We start from the raw sequence: 25617 nt of genomic DNA, 5'->3' as shown, positions 1-25617 counted from the left end.
ATCAGTGAAGTCATCTGGGTCTGGAGTTCCTTTGAGGAGAAGGTTTATAACTACAAATTCAATATATTTAATAAATTATACCTATTAAGGTTATTTACTGCTTCTGAGTGAGCGTGTTAGTTTTTGTGTTCAAAAGAATACGTGTTTCACCTAAATTGAAGAATTTATTGGCATAGAATTTTTCATAATATTTCCTTATTATCCTTTTAATGGCTGTGGAATCCATAATAATGTAATGATGTACATGCCTTTAATTCCTGATGTTGGTGGTATGTGTCTCTTTTTTCCTTTCGGATTATTTTGACAAGAAGTTTATTAATTTTTATGAAATTTTTTTAAAAAAGCTTTTGTTTTTATTGATTTTTCTCTATTGTTTTTATTATTCTATTTCATTGACTTCTGGTTTTATCTTATTTTTTTTCATTTATTGTATTTACTCTGAGTTTACTTTGCTCTTCCTTTTGTTGAGTGTTTTGATGGATGCCTAGACTCTTGACGTAAGGCCCTTTTTTTTAATTTTAGTACAAGCATTTGGTTCCATAAATTTTCATTTAAGCCCTCCTTTTTAGTTACACATCACAGATTTTGATAAGCTGTGTTTTCATTTTCATTCCATTCAAAATACGGTCTAATTTCTCTTGTGAATTTTTTTTCTCCACAGTTATTTGTAAGGGTGCTATTTAATTTCCAAATATTTGGACTCTGTTCCAGATAACTCCTCACGACTTATTTCTAGTTTAATTATGTTGTTATCAGAGAACTTACTTTTTTGTGTGTGACTTTAATCCTAATATATTAAATGTGGTTTGCGGCCCAGAATATGATCTATCTTGTTGAGTACTCCAAGCACACATGAAAATAATGTATAATTTGCTGTTGTTGGATGGGATAGTCTTTGAATATCAGGTTATGTAGGTTGGTAGTGTTTTCTTATTCTTATTGATTTTCTACTTGTGTTATCAGTTATTGATAAGTATTGACATCTCAAATATAACTGTCAATTTATACCTTTTTAAAAGTTATATCAGTATTTATTTCCAAGCTCTTCTATTAAAAAAAAAAAAAAATCTTTGCCATCAAGTCAATTCCAATGCGTAGTGACCCTATAGGACAGAGTAGAACTGCCTCATTAGGTTTCCAAGGAGCCGCTAATCCTTCCGTTAGCAGCCGTAGTCTTAACTCTTGTGCCACCAGGGCTCATGTCTGGGAATGTTGTATTCTCTTGGAGCCCTGGTGGTACAGTAGTAAGAGCTCGACTGCTAACTAAAACATCAACAGTTCGAATCCACCAGCTCCTCCTTGGAAACCCCATGAGGCAGTTCTACTCTGTCCTATAGGGTCACTATGAGTCAGAACTGACTGGATGGCAACAAGTTTGGTTTGGTTTTATTTTCTCTTAATGAACTGACCCTTCATTATTAATTGACATTCGTTATTCCATTAATAATCCTTGTACTAGACTCTTCTAATATTAACATAGCCAGCTCATGATTCTTTTTATTACGTACAGGATTCTTCTATGTTTTCCTCCTTTTACTTTTAAACTACCTACATTTTTACTTTAACTGAGGTTACTTGTAGAGAGTATATAGTTGAATCTTGCTTTTTTTTTATCAGTGTGACGATGTTTCCCTTTTATTAGAAGTATGTAAGTCATCTACATTTAATGTAATTATCACTATGGTCATGTGTACTTCTACCATCTTGCTTTTTTTTCTTCTTCCTTTCCTTCTTTTTGACTAACAATTTTTATGATTACTTTTTATCTCCATTATTGTTTTTTATTAACAATATTTATTTTTATTTATTTTTGAGGAGTCCTGGTTGTGCAGTGGCTAAAGTGTTAGACTCCTAACCAAAAGGTCAGTGGTTCCAACCTGTTAGCCACTCCGTGGGAGAGAGATGTGGCAGTTTGCTTCCATAAACATTTACAGCCTTGGAAACCCTATGGGGGCAGTTCTACTCCATCTATAGGATCACTTTGAGCTGGAATCAACTTGAAGACAAGTTTTATTTTTTAAATTATTTTTATTTTTGACAAGCAATTGTACACTTTACAATACACATCCTTATCACTATCCTCAAGATATTCTTCACATATGACATAAGAATCTCACAAAAGCATGCTTCTATTTTGCCCCTTTCTACTTTTCTGCTGTTGATGTTATATATTTTACTCTGATATAAAACCCAAAATATTTTATTTTGTTTTAAAAATTGATTATCTTTGAAAATATTTATCAAGTAAAAATATTTTATACTTTCTCACATATTTACTATTTCTGGTACTCATTATTCTCTTGTGCGTATTTATATTGCAATCAGTTATAATTTTCTTTTTGCATGAAGGACTTCCTGTAATGTTTCTTGTATTGTAGATCTGCTGGGAATGACTTTATTTTATTTTTATTGTGCTTTAGATGAAAGTTTAAAACTCAAGTTAATTTATCACACAAAAAATAATACACACATTGTTATGTGACACTAGCTGCAATCCCTATAACGTGACCACACACTCCCCTTTCCTACCCCAGATTTCTTGTGTCCATCCAACCAGCTCCTGTCCCTTTCTGCCTTCTCATCCTGCCTTCGGATAGCAGCTGCCCATTTGGTCTTGCGTATCTGCTTGAACTAAGAAGCGCTGTCTTCACGAGTATTATTTTATGTTTTATAAGCCTGTCTAATCTTTTTCTGAGAAGCAGGCTTCGGGAATGGTTTTAGTTCTCAGTTAACGGAACATTCAGGTGCTGTGGCTTCAAGGGTTCCTCCAGTCTCAGTCAGACCATTAAGTCTGGTCTATTTACATGAATTTGAGTTCTGCACCACATTTCTCCTGCTCCATCAGGGACTCTCTGTTGTCTTCCCTGTCAGGGCGGTCATTGGTGATAGCTGGGCATCATCTAGTTCTTCTGGTCTCAGTCTGATAGAGTCTCTGGTTTATGTGGCCCTTTGGTCTCTTAGGCTACTATTTTCCTTGTGTCTTTGGTATTGTTCATTCTCCTTTGCTCCAGGTGGGTTGGAACCAATTGATGCATCTTAGATGGCTGCTCACAAGCTTTTAAGACCCCAGACATCATTCACCAAAGTGGGATGCAGAACATATTCTTAATAAACTTTGTTATGCCAATTGATCTAGATGTCCCCAATACCGTGGTCCCCAGATGTTAGCCCCTGCTACGTCGTCCCTCAAAGTGTTCGGATGTGTTCAGGAAACTTCTTAGCTTTTGGTTTAGTCTAGTTGTGTGGACCTCCCCTGTATTGTGTGTTGTCCTTTCCTTCACCTAAGGTAATTCTTGTCTATTATCTAGTTAGTGAATTCACCTCTCCCTCCCTCCCCACCCCTCATAACCATCAAAGAATGTTTTCTTCTGTGTTTAAACCTTTTCTGAGTCCTTATAATGTTAATCCCACACAATATTTGTCCTTCTGTGACTAATTTCACTCAGCATAATGCCTTCCAGATTCATCCATGTTGTGAGATGTTTCTCGGTTTCTTCATTGTTCTTTGTGGTTGCATAGCATTCCATTGTATGTATGTTTATCCATTCATCTGTTTATGGGCACCTAGGTTGTGTCCATCTTTTTGCTACTGTGAACAGTGCTGCAATGAACATGGGTGTGCATGTATCTATTTGTGTGACAGTTTTTATTTCTCTAGGATATATCCCAAGGAGTGGGATTACTGGTTCATATGGTACTTCCATTTTCAACTTTTCAAAGAAGTGCCATATCGATTTCCGAAGTGGTCGTACCATTTCACATTCCCACCAAGAGCATATAGTTGTTCCAGTCTCTCCACAACCTCTCTAACATTTATTACTATTTTTTTTTTTATTAATCCTAGTCTTGTTGGGGTGAGATTGTATCTCATTGTAGTTTTGATTTGTACTGCTCTATTGGCTAATGATCATGAGCATTTCCTCATGTATCTGTCAGCCGCCAGAATGTCTTCTTCAGTGAACCATTTGTTCATATCTGTTGCCCATTTTTTAAAATTGGGTTATTTGTCCTTTTGTTGTTGAGGTTTTGCAGTATCTTATAGATTTTAGAGGTTAGACTCTGATCGGGTATGTTGTAGCCAAAAATTTTTCCCCAGTCTGTAGGTTATCTTTTTATTCTTTCAGTGAAGCCTTCTGATGAGCATAAGTGTTCGATTTTTAGGAACTTCTAGCATTGTCCCTATTTTTTCTACCATGATTCTTATCATTTTAGATTTTATATTTAGGTCTTTGATCCATTTTGAGTTAGTTTTTCTGCATGGTGTGAGGTATGGGTCCTGTTTCATTTTTTTGCAGAATGGATATCCAGTTATGCCATCACCATTCGTTAAATACACTGTCTTTTCCCCATTTAATGGACTTTGGGCCTTTGTCTAATATCAGCTGCTCATAGGTGGATGGATTTATGTCTGGATTCTCAATTCTGTTCCATTGGTCTATGTATCTATTGTTGTACCAGTACCAGGCTGTTTTGACTACCATGGTAGTACAATGGGTTCCAAAATCAGTTAGTGTAAGGCCTTCCACTTTGTTTTTCTTCTTCAGTAATGCATTACTTATCCAGGGCCTCTTTCCTTTCCATATAAAGCTGGTGATATGTTTCTCCATCTCATTAAAAAATGTCATTGGAATTTGGATCGGGATTGCATTGTATCTGTAGTTCACTTTGGGCAGAACTGACATTTTCACAATGTTGAGTCTTCCTATATATAAGCAAGATGTTTTTCCACTTACACAGTCCCTTTTGGTTTCTTGCAGTAGTGTTTTGTAGTTTTCTTTGCATAGGTCTTTTACATCTCTGGTTAGATTTATTCCTAAGTATTTTATCTTCTTGGGGGCTATTGTAAATGGTAATGATTTGGTGATTTCCTCTTTGACATTCTCTTTGTTGGTGTAGAGGAATCCAACTGATTTTTGTATGTTTATCTTGTATCCAGGCATTTAGTGAAATCTTCTATTAGTTCCAGTACTTTTTTTGTGGATTCTGTGGGGTTTTCTGTGTATAAGATCATATCATCTGCAAATACGGATACTTTTACTTTTTTCTTATCAATTTGGATAGCCTTTATTTCTTTTTCTTGCCTAAATGCTCTGGCTAGGACTTCCGGCACCTTGTCTGGTTTCTATTCTCAAGGAGAATATCTTTAGACTTTTTCCATTTAGGATGATGCTGGCTGTTGGCTCTGTATAAGTGCCCTTCATTATGTTCAGGAATTTCCCTTGTATTCCTATTTTTCCGAAAGTTTTTATCATGAATGGGTGTTGGACTTTGTCAAATGTCTTTTCTGCATCAATTGATAAGATCATGTGGTTCTTATCTTTTGTTTTATTTATGTGATGGATTACATTGTTTTTCTAATGTTGAACCATCCCTGCATACCTGGTATGAATCCCACTTGGTCATGGTGAATTATTTTTTGGGAATTTTTCCTGGGTTGTTGAATTCTATTGGCTAGAATTTTGTTGAGGATTGCTGCATCTATGTTCATGAGGGATACTGGTCTGTAATTTTCATCTCATGGTGTCTTTACCTGGTTTTGGTATCAGGGTTATGCTGGTTTTATAGAATGTGTTTGGGAGTATGTCATCCTTTTCTATGCTCTGAAATACCTTTAGTAATAGTGGTTTAACTTTTCTCTGAAAGTTTGGTAGAATATTCCAGTGAAGTAGTCCAGACCAAGGGTTTTGTTGTTGTTGTTGTTGTTGGGAGTTTTCTAATCACCTCTTCAATCTCTTCTTTAGTTATAGGTTAATTTAGTTTTTCTACCTCTGTTTTTGTTAGCTAGGTAGTGTGTTTCTAGAAATTTGTCCATTTCTTCTAGGTTTTCAAATTTGTTAGAATACAATTTTTCATAGTATTCTGTTATGGCTCTTTTAATCTCAGTTGGGTCTGTTGTGATATCACTCACTTCATTTCTTATCTGGGTTATTTGTTTCCTCTACTGTTTTTCTTTTGTCAGTTTGGCCAGTGGTTTATTGATTTTGTTGATCTTTTCAAAGAACCAGCTTTTGGTCTTGTTAACTCTTGCAAATGTTTTTCTATCCTCTATTTCATTTATTTTGCTCTAGTTTTTATTATTTCCATTTTTCCGGTGCACATGGCCCCCTTTTGCTCCTCTCTTTCTATTTGTTTAAGTTGTAGGGTTAATGTTTTGATTTTGGCCCTTTCTTCTTTTTGGATGTGTGCATTTATTTCTATAAATTGACCTCTGAGCACTGCTTTTGCTGTGTCCCAAAGGTTCTGGTAGGATGTGTTCTCATTCTCATTTGATTCTATGAACTTCTTTATTCTGTCATTAATTCCAGTAGCTTTTGAAGAAGGTGTTGCTCAGTTTCCATGTATTTGATTTTTTTCTTTGCTTTTTCTGTTACTCATTTCTACTTTTATGGCTTTATGGTCAGAGAAGATGCTTTGTAATATTTCAATGTTTTGCATTCCTTTAAGGCTTGCTTTTTGGCCTATTTGGTCTCTTTTAGAGAATGTTCCATGTGCACTGGAAAAGAAAGTATACTTGGCTGCTGTTGGGCACAGTGTTCTGTATATGTCTATGAGATCAAGTTGGTTAACTGCAGCATTTAGATCTTCCATGTCTTTATTGAGATTCTTTCTGGATGTCCTGCCCTTCACTGAAAGTGATGTGTTGAAGTCTCCTACTACCATTGTGGAGCTGACTATTTTCAACGCTGGTGGAGTTTTCTTTTCTTTTTTTTTTAATGTATTTTGGAGCCCTGTCTTTGGGTGCATAAGTATTTATTATTGTTATGGCCTCCTGGCGTATCGACCCTTTAATCATTAGATAGTGTCCTTCCTTATCCTTTGTGGTGGATTAATATTGCTTTTTTTTGATTGTTTCCTTGATATATTTTTTTCCATCCTTTCAGTTTTGGTTTGTTTGTGTCACTGACTCTACGATGTGGATCTTATAGGAAGCATATAGACAGATCGTATTTTTCTATCCATTCTGCCATTCTCTGTCTCTTTATTGGTGCATTTAGTTCATTTACATTTGGTGTAATTATAGATAGGTATGAGTTTAGTGCTGTCATTTTGACCCATTTTTTTGTGTGGTGTTGATAGTTTCATTGTTTCACTTAATTTTCTGTGCTGAATCATTTTTATTTATTTTATTTTCATCCTTTTCATTGTTGTTGATTTTGTATTTGCTGAGTCTTTATGCTTTTCTTGTTTTTTATTTTGATGTTTAGGATCATTAGTTTCCTTTGTGGTTACCTTAAAATTTACCTCTATTTTTCTAAGTTTAAATCAATCTTTTTTTTATTGATATTGCCTTAACTTCCTCTCCATATGAAAGTTCTATGACTACACTATTTTGTCCCTCTTTTTTGTTTTAATGTTGTCATCTTTTACATATTGATGTCTCTCTTTTCGTATTTGCAGCATTTTTAGTTTTCACTTATTTTTGTGACTTCCCTGTCTGAGTTGATATCTGGTTGTTCTGTCCTGTGTTCTTGTCTTGGGTTGTAATCTGATACTGCTGATTCCCTAAACGGAAGACTCCCTTTAGTATTTCTTGTAATCTTGGTTTGGTTTTTACAGATTCCCTTAACTTCTGTTTATCTGGAAATGCCCTAATCTCGCCCTCGTATTTGAGAGATAGTTTTGCTGGATATGTAATTCATGGATGGCAATCTTTTTCCTTAAGACTTTATATATGTCATCCCATCGCCTTCTTGCCTGCACGGTTTCTGTGGAATAGTCAGAGCCTAGTTTTATTGACACTTCCTTGTAAGTGACTTTTCATTTATCCCTAGCTGCTATTAAAATTCTCTCCTTATCTCTGCTTTTGGCAAGTTTGATTATAACATATCTTGGTGACTTTCTTTTTGGATCTACCTTGTGTGGGGTTTGATGAGCTTCTTGGATAGAAATCTTCTTGTCTTTCACAATATCAAGGAATATTTCTGCTGACAAATCTTCAACAATTCTCTCTGTATTTTCTGTTATCCCCTCTGCTGCCTTTTAGTATTCAATCACTTGTAGGTTATTCCTCTTCATAGAGTCCCACATAATTCTTAGGGTTTTTTCTTTTTTTTTTTAATTCTTTTATATGATTTTTCCTCAACTAAATTGCTGCCAAGTGCTTTACCTTCAATGTCACTAATCCTGACTTTCATTGCCTCAATTCTGCTCCTATGACTTTCTATTGAGTTGTCCAATTCTGAAATTTTATTGTTAATCTTTTGGATTTCTGTTTCTGCCTTTCTATGGATTCTTCCAGCCTGATAAATATGTCATTATGCTCTTATATAACCTTCTTAAATTCCTCTACTGCTTTGTCTGTGTGTTCCTTGGCTTGGTCTCCATTTTGCCTGATCTCCTTCCTGATGTCTTATAAAAAAAGATCTCTTATACAGCTCTGTATATTAATCCTTTGAATTCTACATCTGGTAATTCCAAGACTTTCTCTTCCTCTGGGATTTTTCCTGGCTCTTTGTTTGGTTGTTTGCTGAGGCCATCATGGTCTGCCTTTTTATATGATTTGATATTTACTGTTGTTTCCGCGCCATCAGTAAGTTATTATATTTATTTATTTTATGTTTGCTTACTGTGTCCTAGTTTCTTGTCTTGTTTTGTTTTGGTATGTCCAAATAGGCTTGTCATGTGAGCTGCTTTGGTTACTGGTGTCTTTGAAGCTCTGACATCCTGTTACCAGGTGGTTAGAGCTGCTACTAGGTATGCAATTCTAGGAGTCTATTTTTTCTTGTGTGCATTTGGCTCAGGTGTCCAGGTCGTTGGTCACTGTGTGCTACAGGCTCTCACCTACAGTTCTAGACAGGTAGGGCTATGTAGGGGTGACTGGAGCAGGCACAGTCATCTGGCTGCAGTAGGGGATTATATGCTGAGCAAGGTAGGGGGCTGATGACTGCCCCTGACTGCCTGGGGTAAAGGCATGTCCCTGTTCCCTACAGCGCGTAGGCAGGTATTGACTTTGGACAGTCAATACTGTTGGCTTTAAGACTGGGAGGGGATGCTCATTTTCAGATCCCTGTCATGGGTGGCTAGGTAGAGTGGGTGGAGCCATCAGTCCTCAGGCCCCTGATATGGGTAGGTGAGGACCCTGCTTAATGGGCTGGGTGGTGTCAAATGTCATGAATCTGCCACTCCCCCTTAGATGTTGTGTTTTAAAATAGGCTTCAGGTACCCTGTTGTACTATACTAATGAGGGCCTACACTACTGAAATAGGCCCACATGGGTCTAGGCAGGGGTGAAAGGCATTCAAAGTCCATGGACCCTTATACCTGTGCCTATGCAAAGCGGCAGTGCCTGCCCTAAGGTCCTGGCTTAAGGGAGCTGGCAGATTCTTATTTCCTGTTTGTTTGTTTATTTGCTTTTCCCTTTCCAAAGCTGGGAGACTGGCTCAGGTGCACGCTAAGTGTCCCACTTCTGGCCAACTGGGTGCATCAATTGCTGAAGCCAGACCAGGACTGGAGTAGAGTGCAGAGGGGGCAGGTAAAGGAAGACAGAGGCATTTTTCAGAGGGAAAAGGGTTATTTTGATCCTGAGCAATAGGTTAGATGCTTGTACTTAACTTTTGCAGACCCAGCGCCACTTCTCCCTGGCTCTGGAGTCTTGTGTAGACTCTCCACCATCTGTTTCTCCTGATGTGGAAAACGTGTCCGAAGCGCTACTTCTTGCCTCAGCCTGCGCATGCCAGCCAAACCAGCCGCAGGATGCTGGCCAGGGCAGGTCTGGCAAATCCTCACTGCTTCTGAACTGTTTTTCCCTCCCCTCTGCCGCTCAGTCCAACTTCTCGACTTTATCTATGACCTTCCCATATATAATCAATTCACTTGTTTTGGGGGTCTTTGTTGTAAGAAGGACCAAAGGAAACATCTGACTATTCTGCCATCTTGGCCCCACCTCCTGGGGATGACTTTTTTATCTTTTGTATGTCTGAAAATTCTTCTTTATCTTTGGTTCTGAACAATATTTGTGCTGGATATAGAATTCTAGGTTAACAGTTTTTCTTCTTTAGTATTTTAAAAGATGTGGCTCCATTGTCTTCTAGTTTACATTGTTTTCAGCACGAAATTGGCTGTCATTATTCCACTATATGTAATGTGTCTTTTCTTTTTTTTTTCTGGTTGGGTTTAAAAATTTTAGCAATTTGAGTTTATATACAGTGGTTCCTTTATATACATATATATTTTTTGTTTTTTGTTTTTTTTCCCTGTCTCCACTTGCCTCTTTTCCCTCTGGGATTACACTCACAGTTCTCCGATATTCTGTTCACCAGCTTTGTTTTTCCTGTCCCCTCTCCTTGCTTCATATTTCTCACCTCATCATATTCATGTTTTCCTCTAGCTTACAGAGATTATTTTTTTCCTCTAGTTTATGGAGATTATTAAAAACAACTGTTTGAGCATGCTTGTGTACTTGTTCTACTATCTCTGTCATTTCTGTGTCTGTTTATATTGTTTGATTTTTCTCCTGATTATGATTCATATTTTTCTGCTTCCTTGCTTGAGTAGCAATTTTTTATTGGATGCCGGGTATTTCTATTGTCATTTAAATTTTTGGTTGGAGTTTGTTTTAATCTTTAAAGCATTATAGACTTATTTTTATTTATTTATTTATTGGTGCACATAAGTTCTTGTCATAAAATGGATACTTTCAAGTTTTTTTTTTTTTTTTTTTTAATTTTGTTAGGTGTGTAAATTAAGATATTATCAGGTATACCCACTTTGAATGCTGGGAATATATCCTATTATAAGCTCTCAGCTCTGGGAACTCTTCTGCCTTCTTTTATGGAGTCTTTTCCCAGGCCTCTCAATAATACCCAGATTTATACTTAATCAAAAATATAAAGAGACCCCTCTGAAGATATCTGAGCTCTCTTTGTACAGGTCCCTCATCTCTGGAACTCTTCTCTACACATTTTAGTACCCAGAGCACCAATCTCTGTCTCCTAAACCCAGCAAGGCTACTGGGCACTGCTTAGGCTTATCTTCCCTCTGCTGTAGTCTGCAATCTGAATAGAGGCAGTAATTTGGTGCAATACTAAGGATGCCCCTGCTTTTTTTTTTTTTTTTTTTCTTTTTTCCTGCCCTCAAGGATCATACTACCGCTCTTTCTGTTGTCCAATGTGTATATCTGAAAACTATGTGTCATGTATTCTGTCCAGTTATCTAGTTGTTTAAGGCAAAGGCAGGGAACAAATTCAGTCCCTATTATATCATCTATTCTAACAATAATAGGTATTTATGGGTATCAAAATTTTGGTTTATTACCAGATAAGAACAAACTCTTTTCTAAAGTAATTGGACTGGCTTATCTGTTTGGCTCCTCCAAGCAGTGGATGGACATAATTATTGGTGTAGATCCTTGTCAATAGTTGGTATTTCTCTACTCTTTAATTTTCAAAGAATTTATACCTTTCTATTAATTTAAGGACCATTTACGTTATTAAGCCTCTGAAAAGCATGTTCATGTTGCATGCTGTGTTTTTTTTTTTTCCTGTTCTTTTTTTTATTGTGTTGGCATTTTCTTACTGATTTATAGGAGTTTTACATGTTATGAATATGAATTCTTAGTCATTCTAAGTTTTTCAAACATCTTCTAGTTTAGGTTTTTTTTTTTTTTTTTTTTGCTTTCTTTGCACTGTGTTTTGTTAAACAAGTCTTAATTTTAATGTAGTATTTGTGGTTGGTCTGTTCTTTTATTGTTTTTACTTTTTGTCTTCTTTAAGAGATATTTTTCTTCCTTAAGGTCATTATGATATCGTAATACATTGTCTTTTTTTTCCCCCCAGTTCTACTTGAGGAAATATTCACTGGATTTTTAAACACTTAAAATTTTAAAATAAAAAGTAAAAATGACTTGTAATTCTTACCCTCTTTGGTTCCTATCCTTATTACCATTGTAGATACTTAAAAAAAAAAAAAAAAAAAAAAAGGACATGTTTAGAATGACACTTTAAAAAAATAAGGAATAGTGCTCATATTATATCTTCTAATCAGGTTCACATGAGAGAGAATATGTTGTTTGAAAATTCTAATGGTCCCTATTATGGAAATGTTTCCTGATAGGGAAGAAATTAATTTTTGTATGGCTACTGGTTGGAATTAGTTTTTGTTCATTTGTTTTCAATTTATCATCTTCACCTCATGTCTAGGGCTGTATAAAAAATCCAATTAAATTTTAAACTGAAACAAGAAAACTAACAACACTCTTTCTCATATTTCTCCATTTGCTTGCTCTTCTTCCACTACCCAAAACAATTTGTAAACAAAAAGCCCAGAACATATAGGACAGTTTGGCCATTTTAGGTTCAGAAATAGCATGATAATGCTTTCTTCACTGGTTGCCAGTTAATATTGGACCTCAACTCAGTCATAGTTTTAACCCTAGAACCTAGCAGAATGGTTACAGAATGATTAACAAAACACGCAAACTTAAAATAGAACTTCATGTATTCGTTGTATAAAATTTTCTCTCAGGATTTGTTTTTTTAAAAAAATTATGCCATAACAAAAGCTTATTACATTTATAATGTATAAGACATTGTAAGCACATATGAGTATTAAAATGTTTGTTTATATAATAATTTGAAATATCAGAATTAGTCCTTTAAAAATCTAATTAGGGAAAATATCAAGATAATGTTATGCCACGGGTATGTAAGACTGACAGATTTTTATATTTGAGTGTGAATCCGCATAGATGGAGTAGTTTTACAAAGCAGATTCTACCATAACTAATGAGTCCGTGGCATATCTTGTTTTTAATATTTATTTTCTCATTTACCACTAATAATTCATTTGGTTTACTCTAGGTAGCAAATCTTCTTGGTACTGCTCCATTACCAAATCTTTTTTTTTTGGATGGGATCGGATGTATGGAATAAAAACTTAGCCACACTTAATTTACCCTATTCACTTTTATGGCCATGCCATTCTCCACATACATATGACCTTCTTAATTAAGCCATCTAATCCACACTTAAATTGGAGGAAGTTAAGGATGGATGAGAGGGTACTGAATTTCACTTTGGAATCATTGTGAGCAAGATGGAGGAAGAAGTCACAAGTACAAATTATGCTGCTTAAAAGAGACTGAATCTTGTGTGTTAGCAGGTGTTTACTTTTTTTTTTTTTAACAAGATTGACATAATCTTTGAACTCTTACATAAATCCAACCTCAAGGATCATTTCTGAGCAACCTAAACAGCAGCATTTTTTTTGTTTTTTTTTGTATTTTTGAGCCTCCTTTTATGTGGCAAGCGCTACCCTGTCCTGCAAATCTAAAACAGCAGCCTCTTCCTTCAAATTCACACTTTGAATTTGGGATCTGTGAGGTAGAACCGAAAGTCAAGCATCCACATCCAAGAAGTTTACCAAAGATGACTTTTAGAGGACAGATGCTATTATGTCAGCAGAATATCATAATGTGCATCTTAAGGGAGGCTGTAGGCATTCCTGGCACCTATGTGAAACAATTTAAGAGCTCCTCTAAGTTAGGAACAGAAAAAGACAGCATGATATGGAAAATACACATTGTTTCGTAAATAAAACATCACATAGGATTAATTTACTAGTGCTCAGAGACTAAATTTCAAACCTTAATAGTAATGTGGGCACAGGAGACAGGGCCAGCCAGATCCCCTGGAACTTTACAATGCAAAGAGAATTGCTTTTGGAAGCTGCACTATTTCAGACCACTGGGGTAATCCTAAGTAAATGACTGTTGCAATGTTCCCACAGCACTTAGTTTACTAAAGCAGTAAATTATCCCAACTCTGAAATTCCCAAACTGTTTCTGAAGAGCTAAAGTCTATAGCAAACCAGCCGGATTCTGTCCTCTAGCTCATTCTACTCCGGCCTAGTCCCACGATTTTAAAAATACCCTAAAACTAAGCATTTATATTTGCCAAGCATTTTGAAAATGAAATGCTGTCGAGCATAGCCCCATGAGTGCTTGAATAAATTCTCATTGACTATCTAGAATGAGGGGTGGGGATGATATTAGCACTTAATGCACCAATTGTGCCACATATTCACTCGTGTATGGAAAAAAAATGTTTTTTGAAATTGTTATTGAGGAATTAATTCATAGTTGAGATTATGGGAATTCTGCAAACAGGCAATATGTGCTAAAAATGTGCTAAGTTTTTCTAGATCCCATGCACTATCTACACACATTTATGATCACTTATTTATATCTCATTACTCCAAAGAGGAATTGCAATAAATAATAATGCTTCATAGGATAAAGAGTACTCCTTTGCTAAAGTAGCTAGTATTCTTCAGTTTTATGATGATCAGGCAGAACTCTCTGTTATTTGATCTAAGTGTGTTGCAAGTGGGAGCCCTTTTCTTATTTGGTATTAGGTGCTAAAAGGAAGGGTAGGCATGTGGTATCCTCATTAGAATAGAAGCAGCATAGTATGTCATTCTCCTGTTACATGTAGCCTTATAACCTAGCTACTTGGAAAATGTTTGAAAACTGGGTATACAAATATTTGGAAACACTATTAGCATCTCATAAGTATTTTTTTTCAACCTAAAAATTAACAGTAAAAAAGCAGGAGAGGGATCGTGTACCCATAGCCTCTAGGTGATGGATATAAACGTAGTTCAGTATGTAAGCAGATGCACTAGTATCTTGATGTACTACTTCTGTCAGTTGCTGGCAATGGCTCTGATTCTAACAGCAATTACTGGTAAAGAATTTAGGCTCAACTATTTAGAAAAGTGGCTTTATTGAATTTACAAACAAGGGCCTACAATTTTCCATTTCCTTAGCAAGATATTAAATCAACCAAGCTAAGCATGTCATCATGACTATAATTTACGTGATGTGACATGACAGTTAAGATGTACGGCAGTAATTTGTGAGAGCTTGCCATATTATTGTAGTATCAAAAATTTATATGGTTCAGTTATTAAGGCAAATTGTTTCCTTCATACTGAGATGTCTGACAGTAAACCACCAAGGGCTTCCATATTACATTAAAAAATGTCTTCCATATTCAAACACTTTGCACACCCTGTTACCATTATTTTGTTCACTGAATGGAAACTAGAGCACAGACAAGCACAGCTTTCTGATGTGAAAATGATCTGTTGGGGAATATGAAGTGTTTCATTGTGGGCGATTATAAGAAACAGGTCAGCCAGGATAAGGGAAGTTATCTTTGGGAACCAATAACTACGAACAGAATGTCCAAATTCTTTGCTCTGATGCTATTTAATATCCCATCTGCTTGCTTTCCTTCTGTTGGGTTGATTTTCAGCCAACAGTAGGAAAAACCATATAACCAAAGAAGAAATGATGAAAAAACATGACAAAAAAAAAAAGTTTTAATAGGTATTCTTAAATAAATTTCACAAAAGAATAATAAGAGCTCTGCAACTAATCCAATTTTGACTCAAGGCTCTTCTCTGAACTCCTCAGAACAGTAAAAAAAAGAAAAATTAACATTTTTCCCCCTTTCAATTTTAAACAGTCTTATTGAAGTCTTATGTGCTATTTTATTCTTATTGGGAGTACAGGAGGTTCCTAAATATAAAAGAGCAAAATTACTTCTTGTCATAAAGTGCCTTGCAAATAAAAGTTTAGTTAGATTTTTATTACAGCTATTGAATTTTATGCAACATACGCTGTCTCTTTAAAATACATATTCATTGAAAACGTGTTTTATTTGTTTACATATTTTTTCATAACAGCATTTAGAAGCCTGTTAAAAATAAGAAGCTGGCCATGAGGTGAAAACATTTCAATCAGCTAAAACTGCCAGTTCCTATTCACTGAGTACATATGAACTATTAAGTTTTTCAGTATTAATACTCACATGCCATGCAAGAAAACCACTAACTGAAAATGCATTTTTATTTGTCAGTGAAGGTTTCTTTAAAGAAAGTAACATTTTATTTTTATAGATGAAAACTAGGCTTTAAATTCCATCAATTTACTAAGTTTTTTTTTTTTTTCTGTTATCTGATTAGGTAATTAATTTAACTATCAGATGATAAGGTTTTAATCCTCACAGGACAAGCAAGTATTCACATTTAGAGTTAATAAACTAAATTTTGCTTCTGAAAATTTATTGGACAAACTAAAATAAAAGAAAATTCTAAAAAAGGCACCTTCCTAGACAGAGTTAATCCACAAGAGAAGATGGTGGGGGCGGGGGGGAGGTGGCGGGAAGCCGGCATTTCTGAAGCTGTTGCATTTGTTTATCTGTGTTATGTTTTTCTATATCTGGGAGTGGGCTTCAAAACAAACGTGCTTTCAGTCTGGCACTGCTTTTAGGATGGTTCACTTTCTAAGTTCTGGGAAATATGTTGTTTACCTATGTTTTATGGCAGAGATTAAATTAGTTATGTAGTAATTTTCAATTCCATTTACCAGTCAGACAAGGCAGAAGAAAAAGTAGCTCTCTTGAATATCAGTTTTGAAAAGAAATAGGAACCGATGAGGAAAACTTCAGTAAGTATACCACCACAGGCAAGTCTAGAAAAACTGGTACTTCAAGCAAACACAACACAGTTTCTTGCTGTATCCATAATCTGTCTCACCAAATACCCTAGAGGCTATATTAATTTATTCATTCATTCAAAAAGTTTACATAAAAGACAGATTATATCAAGTATCTTTACTAGTGGGGCCAGGCCCTGAACTTCCTCGGAACACAGGAGAAACGCCAAACTGGTTCTGATCAGCTGATTCTGACAATACTGTACAGTAGTGTGTATTTGATTTCATTTTTCTTTAAAAAAAAAAATACTGAATAAAAACTGTTTTCATTATTTGTCACTTAAAGTTCCAAGAAGCAAGTAACTATGGACTTACTTTGTTTCCCAGATAGGGAGCTGGGGCACTCCAGTAGTAGCTCTGTGGCAACCTTAGTCTGGCCTCTGCATTATTGATACTGGTCTGTTGGGGTGCATCAAAGTCGTCCTGCTGCGGAGCCACTCGGATGCGGCCAGAGATGTCAGTCAGGTACCAGCCACTCATGTCTTGTATCTTAAAGAAAACAGAATCATCATTAGTTGGGGGCGAGGGTGGGGGGTTGGGGGCAGAGGGAAAAAAAGACATCAGCTTCCTTTCTCTTTCATGTTCCTTATGGTGCCCCTTTTGGGGGAGAAAAAAAAAAAAAGACAAGTTAGGAAAATATGAGTTGAAAATATCATTAAACTTAGCATATGTATTCATACAAGCTCCCATTGTTTTGTTTTGTTTTTTCCTCTGCTATAACTAGGAGTTTGAATAAAAACCCAAAACTAGACTCGTTGTGGTCAAGTGATTCCAACTTAGAGCAACCCTAATAATCTGGAGTCTTGGTGGCACAGTGGTTGAAGTGCTCCAGGATGTTAACCAAAATGTTGGCGGCTCACTGCCACGGTAAAGATTTACGGCCTTGGAAACCCTATGGGGCAGTTCTGCTCTATCCTGCAGGGTTGCAATGAGTCAGAATGGACTCCATAGCAGTGGGTTTTTTTAATATAATAATCTGTTTTTCTTGATCCAATGATTTTTTTTTTTAAATATTGTGGTTCCAAATACCACTTTAAAAAGAAATGTATTCAAAGTTACAAAATGGTTGTAAAATTATACAATTTCTCATCCAGTTGAATTTCATATTTTTCATTACATTTGTAGTTTTGCTTATGAAAAATTTTCCAAAGTTGTTACATATGTATTTATAAAGCAGAGAAAGAAAAGATGTAAGTGCCTGACAGATAGCTTTTCATTCAGTATTTCCTTCCTTCCCACTTTTTAAAATTTGAATTTTGAAGCTTAAGGACAGTTGAATGCACTAGGCTGTTGCTATGGCCGCAGTTTACGATCCTTTACCTAATCTTTCGTACTGGGTCAAAAGTGCGGTGGGGACCCATAGGTTATATCCCTGGCCCAGAAAAAGGAAGGAGCTTTAAAGGAGGAATAAAGGAATACAATAGTATTTGCTGTCCCATCTTTACACTCCAGCCCAGGTCAGACATGCAGCTACAAATCTAACTTAAACTGTCCCACCCGGTCGGGACAAAACACTGGTTAGTCAGGTTTGGAGTTAGCAGAGGCATACTAGTTAGTTGCCTGGTCTTGTGGATGGTGGGAGCAGAATGGTAATGATGATAATGTGTCTGAAATATTTTTAGAATTTCTTTTAAAATGGGCAGAGTTAAGGATAAAATCTGTAGGAGAAATATGCAAGGATAACGGTGAACAGTACTTCTGTTAAAGTGAAAAGTAAAACTCACAGAGAAAATAGAAAAAAGATCTGAAAAAAAAAAAACTTCAACTATCTGGGACACTGATTTTATACCAATTTCAAGTGATAAATTGTTACTTTTATTTTGATAAATTTGCCCCTTGATAAATACTATTGGCCAGCAAATGTTATTGGACAGTCCATGATGTGTTTATGTTACGCAGAAGTTAGTTGATTTTGTACCTGTCAAAGTTTTGGAATCACTGGAACTGCTCTAAGGAGCAATGGTGGGGAAGTGGTTAAGTGCTTGGCTGCCAACTGAAAGGTTGGTGGTTTAAACCTACCAGCCACTCTGCAGGAAAAAGATGTGGCAATCTGCTTCAGTAAAGGTTACAGCCTTGGAAACCCTGTGGTACAGTTCTCCTCTGTCCTATAGGGTCACTATGAGTTGGAATCAATTCGACTGTAACAGGTTTGGTTTTTGGGGGAAACTGCCCTGGTCAGGTGAGAAAGAGAGACCAGGTTAAAAAGGAACAGGAGAGGTACAGAATGGGGTAGGGTTATAGCCATTCTGATAATTTTCTCCAGTATGAAATGTTGGAAAACAGACATAAAGTAATATATTCCTTACTCCTCTTTTCTTCTCAACTTCACCCTTCAGGCATTCTAAGAAAGTCTGGTGATATTCAGGGGAATTCTTTCCAGAAGACTTATTGAAATGCAAAAATTAGTAGCCTGAAGTTTCTGAGGGCTAAGGCTTGAGCGCCAGCTCTGCCATTTACTACCTATGACACTTTGAAGTATTAATGGAACAGTCTATAGGGTAGGCTGAGAATCAGCAGGTTAGATGTCCATTCATCGATTCTATGAAGTTGGTTCTAAAAGCAACACATTTGGTAAAGTCTATATAGATTCAAATTTAGATAATAGCCTGAGAATACAGTGAGAAACTACCTGTAAGCTTCAGACTGGGTTTAAAAGCCACATAGCCAAAGAAAAATATTTTATAATTGTGTAAGAATTTTTTTTTTTTGTAAGAATTCGTTAGCTGACTAAAGCTGAAAGGGAGACATTTTGCAAGACAGTTTATTCAAATAGAAATCTTTGTAAACATAAATCTACTCATGTCACTCACTCCCCTGCTTAAAATCCTTAAATGACTCTCCAAGAATAAGATTCCGACTTCTTAGCATCCTCAGCCATATAGGGTATGGTTTCTCATTCCTCCTCTGGGCTCCTCTTTCTCTAGCATGCATCTGCCACTTGGCAGTCTTAAGTTCCAGCCACAGAATGTATTTGAAATTCCCCAGAGGTCCCATTTGCCTCTCATACTTTGCTCAGAGTGAAAAGGGAGTGGGGAGTGGCTGGAGAAAGGTAAACATCTTTATGCTATAGTAAGAAAGTCACAAACCAAACCCATTGCCTTTGGGTTGATTTTGACTCATAGCAACCCTATAGGGTTTCCAAGGCTATAAATCTTTATGGAACCAGACTGCCATATCTTTCTCCCACAGTGTGGTAGGTCTGTTCAAACTGACGACTTTTTTTGGTTAGCAGTAGACTACTTTAACTATTGCACCACCAGGGCTCCTTAAGAAAGTCCCAGTAGCTATTAAATAGTTTAAGTAATTTGGAAAATTTCAAATCAATTAAGAATGAAGATATTATTCGAATTTAGGACCCATTTAACAATGAAAGAGCTCATGAGACTTCAAATTGTAACAAGAAACTGATGTGCGCTATGCACTACATAGATAGATGAAAAGCTTTTTCTTAACCTGTGTGCAATCATCAGCAGTGAAATGAGAAATGGAATTCTTCAAACAGCAATTTCATGTTTTTTCTATTGAAACATCTTCCCTTGAGGTCAAAACAATATTAATTTCATTACTGTTTCACATCTTGATCATGGACATTACATATTCTAAACCCAAACCAAATTTGTTGCCGTAGTATTGATTCAGACTATAGGGACCCTACGGTGTCTAAATATTCTAAGAGATTCCAGACAACACATTGTCATGGATAAAACCTTACAAGCTTTGAGCACAGATACACAAATAGCATGTGAAAGAACATTCCATCACTTCTTTGTGCCAACTTTGAGTAGATCGTCAAGGCAAGAAAAAAAAAATTCTTTTAACTTCTTTCAAAAGAAAATGACAACAGCAGCAAAAAGACCCATGAAGCAGTGCACAAAGTTAAAAGCTGTTGCTTACATTGCTGTAGGTCCAGTAGGAACTCTGACATCTGTTTGAAACCCCTGAACAGAAACACTCATCACAGCCTTTATGGTTATCCTCTTGCAAATTGAAGAAGCCAGGTTTGCAACTACTGCAGTCTCCACCTTCAACGTTCTCCTGCAAATACAGAAGTATGTTAGAAACAAACAGAGATACCCTTCAAAATTAAGAGTTTTCCACATTGATTTCTGCTTAGCCCTTTCATGACTCAATTAGCTTTTTCTTTTAATTTTTGTGATATTATATGTTTTCAGTAATGGAGGGCGTGTTGAATCATTGAATGTATCTGAATTTTGGGTAGGTAGCATGATTTTTGCTTTATGCTTCATTCCACAAATTGTACCCTCAGAGTCTGGAGGTACATATGTGTACCCCTTGTGAACACAAATTCCACCCCCAGAGTCCAGTACCAAATAAAAATTTTCAAAATTCACGTTTTTCCTACCAAAAATTCAATGACTTAGGACCACCTCATACAACACCCTGTAAAAACAGTAATCTGTGGCACACTTCTGTTTTTTCCCTTGCAAACTGTTATATATAGATATATACATACATATATATCTATATCTATATATACAGAGAGAGAGAGAGAGAGAGCTCTGCCTGCCAGGAGCACATACTGTCAGTGGGACAGGGACTTCCCAATGAGCCCCAAAAACAAAAATCAAATTCACTGCTGTCGAGTTGATTCCGACTCAGAGTGACCCATTCATATTAGTCGGTTCCTACTCATAATGGATTCAAACTGCAGACCTTTTGGTTAGCACCGCAGCTCTTAACCACTACACCACCAGGGTTTCCCAATGAACCCCAGAGGTACTAAAATAAGTGGTAGCTATGACGCTATGAGTTGGAATCGACTCGATGGCACTGGGTTGGGTTTTTTGGGGGTTATATATACTGAAATTCTATGGGGCAGTTCTACTCCATCCTATACAGTTGCTAAGGGTCGGAATCGACTCAGTGGCACTGGGTTTGGTTTTTGGTTTTTGGTTATGTTTTTGGTTTTGCCATTCCTGAAAGGGATAAGGAAAATATTCACTGTCCAATCTTCCTTTTACCGTCTCAACAACCATAGTTAAAGTATAATGACAGCTCAAAAACTTCTCATTAAACTACCTTCTTCCTAACCAGATTAGTGGGAAATAATTTTGGTTGGTAATCTGTTGTATTGAAAGTAGCAATTTTGATGAACTTCATCTATGTCACAAGCGTAGAGTAAATGTCATGATAAAGCTAACAAATCAGACTGACTAAAATGTGGTCAGTTTAGTTCACTATTGATTAACAGAGTCTTCATTAAATCTTTGTTAAGTACCTAATCTTAGACCATATACATATGATAAAACTAAAAACATGAAATTAATACATGAATGTACAATAGAATATTGATATTATACAGACTGTAAAATTCTTTTCACCTTAACATTTAAAATACGTACATATGAGGTAAGCCTAGGAACGTGACAGGCAGAGAAACGGGGGCAAATACTTACAGCACCTCCCTGCTCAGGCTAAGTAGAAAAGGATAAACGTTTTTCCTGGTTAACTTTTACAGTGTTTCCTTTAACACAGTGCTATAGCCAGTCAATCATATAGTAATATCATAGGAAAAAATAATTTTAATTTGGTAACTGCCCCTTAGATTGGTTTCATTAATTCTACTTCGATACACATAAAAATTATTTGTTTATGGGTGGGCCTATAATGTGAACTCAGGACAATGAAAGCTGACTATAATGAAAACCTGGGAAGGGTATAATCTCTCAATTTAGAGAATGGCTAATCGTATCTAATAACAGCTAAATGATGACTCCCTGCTTTCCACAAAACTGATTCTCAGTATTCCCTTAATATGCATTGGGTCCACATTTCCCCTCTTCCTTTGAATTCCCTTATTTCTTCATTTATGAAGCTTTCCTCTTCCTTAGAGAACTGTCTCAACAGTGTTCCCAAAGCCTCTTTATACATTGCTCTATTATAACCACCACCCCCCCACACACACATATACACACAAAATAGCTATTTTTTTCTAAAAATGATATCTCCAACTATACCACAATCTATTCTGAGGTAGAAACTTTCTCTTACTTATCTTTACAGTCCCAGAAACAAGCAAGGTTCCAGGAACAACCACATTGACCACTAGCTTCATAAAATTTTGTTAAAATTAAACAATTCTCCTGCTGATTATGTTTTTTCATGCATAGCCAAGTGCTATGCACATAAAGTGATTGTTATCAAGTCAATTCTGACTCATATGACCCTACGGAAAGAGTAGAACCTCCCCACAGGGTTTCCAAGGGGCAGCTGGTGGATTCAAACTGCTGACATTTTGGTTAGCAGCTGAACATTTAACCACTGTGCAACCAGGCCTCCACTACACACATGTTGTTGCTATTAGGTGACTTCTAGTTGATTCCGACCCATAGAGACCCTATGTACAACAGAACGAAACACAGCCCAGTCCTGCAACATCCTTACAATCATTGATAAGCCTAAGCCCATTGTTGCAGCCACTGTTTCAATTCATCTCATTAAGGGTCTTCCTCTTTTTCCCTGACACTCTAATTTGCCAAGCATGATGTCCTCCTTCAGGGACTGATTCCTCCTGATAACATGTCTAAAGTATGTGAGACGAAGTCTTACCATCTTTGCTTCTAAGGAGCATTCTGGCTGTATTTCTTCCAAGACAGATTTGTTCGTTCTTCTGTCAGTCCATGGTATATTCAGTATTCTTCACCAACACCATCATTCAAAGACATCAATTCTTCCATCTTCCTTATACATTGTCCAGCTTTCGCATGCATATGAGGCACTTGAAAACAACATGGCTTGGATCGGGTGCATTTTAGTCCTTAACTTGACATCTTTGCTTCTTAACACTTTAAAGAGGTCTTTTGCAGCAGATTTGTCCATTGCAGTGTCTTTTGATTTCCTGACTGCTGCTTCCATGGGTGTTGACTGTGGATACAAGTAAAGAAATCCTTGACAATTTCAATCTTTTCTCCATTGATCATGATGTTGTTTACTGGTCCAGTTGTGAGGATTTTTGTTTTCTTTGCATTGAGATGTAATCCAAACTAAAGGCTGTGGTCTTTAATCTTCATCAGTAAGTGCTTCGAGTCATCTTCACTTTCAGCAACAAAGGTTGTGTCATCTGCATATTGCGCAGGTTGTTCATGAGACTTCTTCCAAACCCGGTTGCCTTGTTTTTCTTCATATAGTCGACTTTCTTGGAATATTTGCTCAGCATAAGGATTAAATAAATACGATAAAAGGATACAATGCTGACACACACCTTTCCTGATTTTAAACCACTCAGCATTCCCTTTTTCTGTTTGAACTATTGTCTCTTGGTCTATGTACAGATACCTCATGAGAAGAATTAAGTGTTCTGGAATTCCCATTCTTTGCAATGTTATCCATAATTTATTATGATCCATATAGTCAAATGCCTTTGCATAGTCAATAAAATACAGGTAAACATTGTCATGGATTGAATTGTGTCCCCTCAAAATATGTCAATTCCCAGTATTGTGTAGTTGTCCTCCATTTTGTGATTGTAATTTTATGTTAAAAGAGAATTAGGGTGGGATTATAATACCACCCTTACCCAGGTCACATCCCTGATCCAATATAAAGGGAGTTTCCCTGGGGCATGGGCTGCACCACCTTTTATCTCTCAAGAGATAAAAAGGAAAGGGAAGTGAGTAGAGGAGGGGACCTCAGACCACCAAGAAAGAAGCAATGGGAGCAGAGTGCACCCTTTGGACTCAGGGTTCCTGCAAAGACAAGCTCCCAGTCCAGGGGAAGATTTATGAGAAGGCTGACACAAAGAAAGTCTTCCCCTAAAGCTGACTCCCTGAATTTGGAATTTTAGCCTACTTTACTGTGAAAAAATAAATTTCTCTTTGTTAAAGTCTTCCACTTATGGTATTTCTGTTATAGTAGCACTAGATGACTACAACTACATCTTTCTGGAATTCTCTGCTTTCAGCCAAGATCCATCTCACATCAGCAATGATATTCCTAGTTCCATGTCCTCATCTGAATCCAGCTTGAATTTCTGGCAGTTCCCAGTTGCTGTACCGCTAAAGTTGCTTTTGAATGATCTTCAGCAAAATTTTACTTGCGTGTGATACCCTGGTGGTGCAGTTGTTAAGAGCTATGGCTACTAACCAAAAGGTTGGCAGTTCAAATCCACCAGGTGCTCCTTGGAAACTTACAGGGTCACTATGAGTGGGAATTGACTCAACGGCAACAGGTTTGCTTTTGGTTTGGTGATATTAATGATATTGTTCGGTAACTTCCACATTCTGTTGGACCACCTTTCATTGGAATGGACAAAAATATGGATCTCCTCCAGTCGGTTGGCCAGGTAGCTCTCTTCCAAGTTTCCTGGCATAGATGAGTGAGTACTTTCAGCACTACATCCATTTGTTGAAATACCTCAGTTGGTGCTCCATTAATTCCTGCATCCTAGTTTTTTACCAATGTCTTCAGTGCAGCTTGGACCTCCTCCTTCAGTACCATTGGCTCTTGATCATATGCTACCTTCTGAAATCATTGACAATCAACCAATTCTTTTTTGTACGTGACTCTGTGTATTCCTTCCATCTGCCTTTTGATGCTTCCTGCATCGTTTAATATTTTCCCTGTAGAACTCTTCAAAATTGTAACTCAAGGCTTGAATTTTTTCTTCAGTTCTTTCAGCCTGAGAAATGCTGAGTGTGTTCTTCCCTTTTGGTTTTCTATCTCTAGGTCTTTGCACACTTCATTATAATACTTTACTTTATCTTCTTGAGCTGCCCTTTGAAATCTTCTGTTTAACTCTCTTACTTCATCATTTCTTCCTTCTGCTTTAGCTATTCTATGTACAAAAGCAAGCTTCTGAGTCTCCCCTGACATTCATTTTGGTCTTTTCTTTCTCTTCAATGACCTCTTGCTTTCTTTACGTATGATGCCCTTGATGTAATTTCACAACTCATCTGGTCTTTGGTCATTAGTGTTCGATGGGTCAAATTTATTCTTGAGATGGTCTCTAAATTCAGGTGGGATATACTCAAGGTCACACTTTTGCTCTCATGGACTTGTTCTGATTTTCTTCAACTTCAACTTGCATATGAGCAGTTGATGGTCTGTTCCACAGTCGGCCCCTGGCCTTGTTCTGACTGATGATATTGAGCTTCTCC

The 25617-nt window shown here is 36.6% G+C and overlaps 1 protein-coding gene across 1 annotated transcript in view; it reads right to left on the bottom strand.

The window, feature by feature from the left end:
- Positions 1-25617, bottom strand: part of LAMA2 (laminin subunit alpha 2) — a 559790-nt gene that overhangs the window by 353369 nt on the left and 180804 nt on the right. The window contains exons 11-12 of the mRNA XM_064294826.1: positions 20396-20536; positions 16817-16990 (exon numbers count right to left, since the gene is read on the bottom strand). Of these exons, the coding sequence (XP_064150896.1) occupies positions 16817-16990; positions 20396-20536 (315 nt within the window). The remainder of the gene's footprint in view (positions 1-16816; positions 16991-20395; positions 20537-25617) is intronic.

The sequence above is a fragment of the Loxodonta africana genome, chromosome 1, assembly GCF_030014295.1.
Source record: "Loxodonta africana isolate mLoxAfr1 chromosome 1, mLoxAfr1.hap2, whole genome shotgun sequence".
In the NCBI taxonomy this organism is placed as follows: Eukaryota; Metazoa; Chordata; class Mammalia; order Proboscidea; family Elephantidae; genus Loxodonta; species Loxodonta africana.
This window is presented reverse-complemented; position numbering and strand designations above follow the sequence as displayed.